The following is a 6,580-nucleotide window of genomic DNA, read 5'->3' as shown; positions in this document are numbered from 1 at the left end:
CACCCGTGCCACCGGCGACTATTTTGAAATTCAAACTCGGCGTCTCCCTCGTGGCAATGGGCCAGACCCGGTCCGGTTTAACCGGCCGTCCTTTTTAGTCAACGTCTCAAATCCAGTGGGTCCTACTCCGGTTCACGCGCCCACTCCTCCTAATTAGTAATTACCAAAAGAAAAAAAAAACTCTTTTTCTTTTTTCTTCCTTTTAAAACTTTATCCGTATTGGAGCGGGGAATGGGCCCGAATTTCCAACTCAAAATGGTCACTGATACTGTCAATAAGTTCACTAATAAAATCGAGCCACGTGTCGTGCCAGTTCATTTACGTGAAGGCGCGTGGCCACGCTCGTGTGAAACCGCGTGCCTGATTTGTACTCAAATTTCGGTGCCTCATAAAAGCCCCTTTTCTTCGTCTACTTCGTTTCGACAAGCTCCCAGTTTCTTTCTTTTATTTTTCCCCTTTCTTTCGAATTCTTTGATTCAGTCAGATCTGAGGCCATGTCTTCCGGAACGGCGTCGTATTGGTGTTACCGTTGCAATCGTTTCGTTCGTGCTTGGGCTCAGGATTCTATCACTTGTCCTTACTGTGACGGTGGGTTTGTCGAAGCAATTGAAACCGCTTCTTCTCTTCCGGCGGCGAATCTCCACCGTCGATTCTCACCTTCTACGATCCATACTTTGGATCAAGATTCGTTTCAGTCTCCTCGTTTGAGCACCCGCCGTAGTCGTCGGAGACTTGGGGATCGGTCGACATTTAACCCTGTTGTTGTTCTTCGTGGTTCTGCTGATGGCGGCGATGTGGTTGGTGGTGGAGAGAGGAATAGCTTTGATATTTACTACGACGATGGTGCTGGGTCTGGACTCCGGCCGGTTCCGGCGACCATGTCGGAGTTTCTGATGGGGACTGGGTTCGATCGGTTACTGGAGCAGTTGGCTCAACTGGAGATCAACGGGTTTGGTAGATCTGAAAATCCGCCGGCGTCGAAAGCCGCTGTGGAATCAATGCCGACGATTGAGATTTTAGAAAGTCATGTGGATTCCGATTCGCACTGCGCTGTGTGTAAAGAAGCGTTTGAAATCGGAACTGAAGCCCGAGAAATGCCCTGTAAGCACATATATCACTCCGATTGCATAATCCCTTGGCTTTCCATGAGAAATTCCTGTCCTGTCTGCCGGCACGAGCTGCCCTCGGAACGTGTGTCTCCGGCCGGCAGTGTTTCAGATCGGGTTGTTGACGAAGAGACCGTTGGGTTAACGATCTGGAGGCTCCCTGGCGGTGGGTTTGCCGTCGGACGATTCGCTGGCGGAAGATTGGCCGGCGAGAGAGACACACCGGCCGTGTACACCGAAATGGACGGTGGGTTCAATGCTAACGGAGCTCCAAGAAGGGTCTCGTGGGCTTCGAGAAGAAGCAGGGGAAGAGAGAGCCGTGGAATTGGACGAACATTTCGTAATATCTTTTCCTTCTTTGGGAGATTTAGGTCGTCGACTTCATCTTCTTCCTCGCCTTCAAATGATTCTGAGTCTGTTAGTAGAAGCCATAGCCATTCGAGTTCTTCAGTCTTCAGCAGATACTTGCGAAGACAAAACAGAGCTTGGGTGTTGGAGAACCAGAATGAAAATGGCCGATGGTGATTCTTTTTCTCCATTCAACAATTTTAATTACTCTGCCTTGTATTCTTTTTTATCTGTTCATTACATTTATTGAACAATACCTTCACAAATCGTCAAATTAGATTATGTATATATATATTTTTTGACTTGGCATAACAATGAATGCCTTCTTAGTTCAAACCTTTCTTGTCCAGTTCTAAAACTATAGACCATCTAGGTCCTTTCAGCTGTTACTTAATTGCAATGTCAATTTGAAGCCATTTTAGTTCTAAACTCACATAATCTTTTTTTTGTATTCTACCCAAAAACAATGATCAGTTTGCTCCCTTCCCTTATTACTGCACTAGAATGTCCATCTGAAAGCCACTTCAGTTCTTGTTTTTGGATTCTACTTCACTATGATCTCAATATTGTTTAGTCCTGTTTTGTTCCTTGATTCTACCAAAAATTTGTACCAATAGAATTGTTGTCTTCACATGTAAATCCCTCCCTCACTTTGACTTGATTCTCAGCAAGTGGTAGAAAAAAGAAAAAAAGACTTTTGTAAGGATGATCCTCTCCTAGGCAGCTTAACAATTAATGATCATGAAAACTAACCTTCTGCTTGTGTCATAATGTGCCTAACGCCTTGGACTTGGTATCGCGTTGGGGATGTCTCACATATCACGAAATGATTGTAATCCTAACCCAATAACAATGTCAAATGAAAATCGCGATAGACTAATCATTGGGTTAGAGCTATGAACATTTCGCGATGGGTAAGACGTTCCCTTAACGCGATACCAAGTTCAAAGCATTAAGTGCACTATGACGTAAGCAAAATGTTAGTTTTCATTCGTTTTTTAAGAGCGGGTCATTAACTGTCAGGGTGCCTGGGAGAGAGTCTTTGTACACGGGGGAATGTAATATCTTTTTAGGAGGGGGGATTATGGAAAGATGTTGGTTCTTGAAACTTGAACCAAATATAGAGTTTAGAATTTGAGAAGAAAAGGGATTGAAAGTGATGGGGGGGAAAAGGAAGGGAGCTGGCTGGAAACTGCAAAAGCAATAATTGAAGAGATGGGGGGAAAATGAGCATGTGGAATAATGAGAAGGATGGGCAAAGTGTGTTGTGTTTACTGAACCAAAAGGCAAGGATAGTTGTTAAAGGTTTTCCCTACCCACGCCATATCTTTCTCCATAGCCCATATAGCCCATGGGGAGTTTGGGTCCTCTGTTTTTTGTTAATGGTAGATCAATACTTGCTGTTGATCTGGCTGCTATTTGGAAGATTCTGATAAGTTCCAGTCTGTTATGAAAGCTACATCTACTTCCTCTTTGACAATTTTTTTTTCCTTTTCAAATAAACGCATTCTTCATATGCCAGCTTGGATATCGAAAAAAATCATTCCATGTGGCTGTCTTATAACAACAGTTGTGGAAGTAGATTCTAGGACCTACACCCATTTAGGATGTATTTGGGGCTAGTAGTATCTTAAGGTTATAATAACTCCCTCTTGCTACATACTACAGTTAACTACTGTCAATACTATTTCAAAATCTCTATTTGCCACAGTTTTAACTATTTTGCCTTCATCATTTTTTCTACTATTTTTTTCTCAAATTAAAATAGTTTACATTTCAAACACATGTTATTATAATCCAAGTTAAAATAATCTACACTCAACACAAACTATTATAACCCAACAATAATAAATTAATAACCTAGGATTATAATAACTAACTACTTACCCCAAACGTTTCCTTAATAACTATTCGATACAAGTTTGAGGTAGTTTGTAGTTTTTTCTCTTGCATAAAACTATCAACCACATCATGGTGACCACCTTAATAGTTTCTTATAATATTGGCATTAGAAGAAGTCATTTTTGGGGATAGATGATGCATTTTTGGGATCTTTGTGCCCCTTGGTTAGATCCACTATAAGGGGTCCTCTAATGGTTTGGAGTTGAGTAGGTTGAAAAAGGACATACCTTGGCAAGAACAATGTTAAGGAGGGGGATGTTGAAGTCGTAACATGATAGTTGTGCTAAAAGAGGTGGTTAAGATTACCTTCTTTTTTAGGGAGAGCTAATGCTTGTTAGATATTTTGGTTTGACTCTTCACATGCAAAAAGAGGCGAGCTATGTTCGAGCTAAACTTGGAGATGGAAGTCTTGTTTTGTTTCTTGATGGAAAAGTAAGACAACTTAGATCAAGAAAAAGGATGTTATAGTACTTCACGTGAGTTGAACATTGAAGATTTTTTTCCTTTTTCTTTTTTTGAAGTATAATAATTACGGGATAAGGGATCAAACCTTCGGTCTTTGGAAAAGATCATGCCAATTATGTGGAGCTAGACTCACTTTGACTAAGTTAAAAACATGATGTAGGGAAGAATCAACATGGTTGTTGTTAAGTTATTTGTTAAATTCAAACTTTGAATGAATGAATATGTTAGAATAAATATTTAGGTTTACAAGAACAAATTATTCTTAACAGTGTGATGTATGTGTGTTGACTTTAATATTTACTTAGATATGAAGTAAGATCGAAATAAGTTGTTTTAATACCATTTAGTTGTACGTATCTAAAATCATAAATTAATGTATTTTAAATTAAATTAAATATATATTGGCAAGACAAAGCTTGTGAATGAAAGACAACTGGCCTTGTTTTCACTTTTATATGATGGATTGAAGATGCCTTTCTCGTCAAATTATATGCTAGAGACTATAAATTAAACCTAGAAATTAGGTGAATTATTTTAATAACATGACGATATCATTCATTTGGACACATTTTTCATAAACTTGTATGTAATAATTGAAAATAACAAGTCATCAAACAAAGAAAAAGAAAAAAAAAAAAAAGATAAATAACAATTTTGATTATGTAAAATACTTATTTCTATTTTGAGTTACACATATTTCTGTATCTCACTTAGTTGTCTAATTAGATTTTGTCAATCAACAAATTTTTATTATTTTTTTATTTGAAAATTTTTTTAGATTTTTTCTGTCATGTTGGAATGAGCTACAAAAATATAGGTGCAACTTAAGATATTTCTAATTATTACTCATATAAGTGCAAAGATCATTAAAAAAAATATATATTCATATACTTCTAAAGTAGTAATATTACCCATGAATGTTCATAAAATGTTTAAAAAAATACCTTAGGAGCAGAAATTTTTTAAATTCTTGGTTGGAAATTGAGATACAAATGGTGTGATAGTGACCTAGAACGAAAATCTATATCATCATATTATTTTAGGTCATTGCCACATAATTCCAATGTTTTTAAAAATGATTTTAATAGATTTAATCTCAATTTGTTTTCCTAAACACAAAAAGCGATTTAGATTTTTATAATCACTTCTCTTCCTTCTCAAAAAAAAAATCTAAACTCACCCTTAATTTGTTTTCCAAAACTTTTTTTAAATGATAAAATAGGGAAAACTCACTTCATTGTATCAATTTTCATCCAATTAGACTTTGGGTTTAGTTAAATGTTGTAATTTCTACTTTTATATTTAATTTTCGCTCATTCACCAACTGGTTTTAATAGATATAAAAAGAATATGAAAAAATCAACATAATTTCATCAGTATGAAATTTGACACAAATTTAAGTTTGATTAATGTCAAACTCAACATTTTAAAACTTAAACTTATCTCTCATGTAATATTTCTTTAAATTTTTATCAAATTTGTACCATAAATATGATAGAAATCTCAATACTTGCCTAAATTACCTAAATTTTAGTTGTAATTTAATGAAATTGAATGTTCATGGGACAAAATTTTAGGGTAAAAATCTATATATTTTTTTTTCAAGAATTTTGGTCTCTTTGTACAAAAAAAGATACAATCAAATAAAGTTTAAAAACACATAAGAAATAAGTAATCAAACAATTTCCTAAAACAAAGACAAAATGGAAAGGAGTGGCCTTCTCTTTCATTCCCATTTTGCCCTTCTGTTAGCTAATAATGCAAGATCTTATCTTATTGAGTAAATATAAATAGTAATTTTGAATCACTTTGACCAATTGAATGGATTGCTATTATTGTTTGTACCCTTGACCAATTAGTGAATGTTTTTTCAGGTATAAAATTAGAGCCCTACAGAGAGTAAATAAGGCTTTATTTTTGTAAGCATTAAATTTTGAAGAAGCGTGACAATTGATTTTGTTGTTCTTGGCTTACAAGACTAGAGGTGGGTTGAATGTCCTTCTCTGTTTAATATGCTTTGATATCCTTAAGACAATGTTTGGTTGGTAGGGTTTGAATTTTAATTCACCAACCATATATGACCCAACCTTTATTTTTTTTAAAAAAATATATTTTATTTTATGTTTTTTTAGTACCACATGATTCAACTTTGAACCTTAAGAAAATGACTTAAAAGATGAACTTTGGCCGATGGTGGTATTGTTCGTTGATTGTGACATTTTTGTTTAAATAAATGCTTTGCTTGTTTTAATCAATAATATTATGTTTAGATCTCGTTTGGTGCCTATAAACATTACTTCCACCTCCAAATTTCTTCATTTGTTATCTATTTAAAAAATGTAGCTTTTAAAAAGTTATTTTTGTTTTTTGAATTTGATTAAGAATTTAACCATTGTACTTAATAAAAATACAAATCATTGTAATAAATATGAATGAAATAGGCTTAATTTTCAAAATTAAAAATAAAAAAACGAAATGATTACCAAACGGGCACTTAATAATCATCCGAGTTTTCAATTTTTTGTTTCTAAAAATTAAGCTCATAAATCCTACTTTCAATTATACTTCTTTCTCCTAATGTTTTAAAACTAAAAAAGCAAACAGTATTTAAAAATTGATTTTTTTTTTTAAAATTTATGTAAAACTTTAATGTGTTTTTAAAAAAATGTGAAAAAACTTAAACAAAAATCTTTAGAGAAACAAAGTTAGTTTAAATGGTTGAAAGGTTGGAATGAGATTAATAAGACTATATAAATTCC

At 34.7% G+C, this 6,580-nt stretch overlaps 1 protein-coding gene across 1 annotated transcript; it reads left to right on the top strand.

The window, feature by feature from the left end:
• The first annotated feature begins 410 nt into the window (after nt 1–410).
• On the top strand, nt 411–1,883 carry LOC120089460 (E3 ubiquitin-protein ligase RDUF1). The gene has a single exon (XM_039046938.1). The coding sequence runs from the start codon at nt 495–497 to the stop codon at nt 1,629–1,631; it is 1,137 nt and encodes a 378-aa protein (XP_038902866.1). The 5' UTR covers nt 411–494; the 3' UTR covers nt 1,632–1,883.
• Nucleotides 1,884–6,580: the final 4,697 nt, after the last annotated feature.

Source organism: Benincasa hispida, chromosome 10, assembly GCF_009727055.1.
Source record: "Benincasa hispida cultivar B227 chromosome 10, ASM972705v1, whole genome shotgun sequence".
Taxonomy (NCBI): domain Eukaryota; kingdom Viridiplantae; phylum Streptophyta; class Magnoliopsida; order Cucurbitales; family Cucurbitaceae; genus Benincasa; species Benincasa hispida.
This window is presented reverse-complemented; position numbering and strand designations above follow the sequence as displayed.

What these genes read in the sequence shown, in the direction of transcription:
- LOC120089460 (XM_039046938.1), top strand. Translation starts at nt 495, where the DNA reads ATGTCTTCCGGAACGGCGTCGTATTGGTGTTACCGTTGCAATCGTTTC.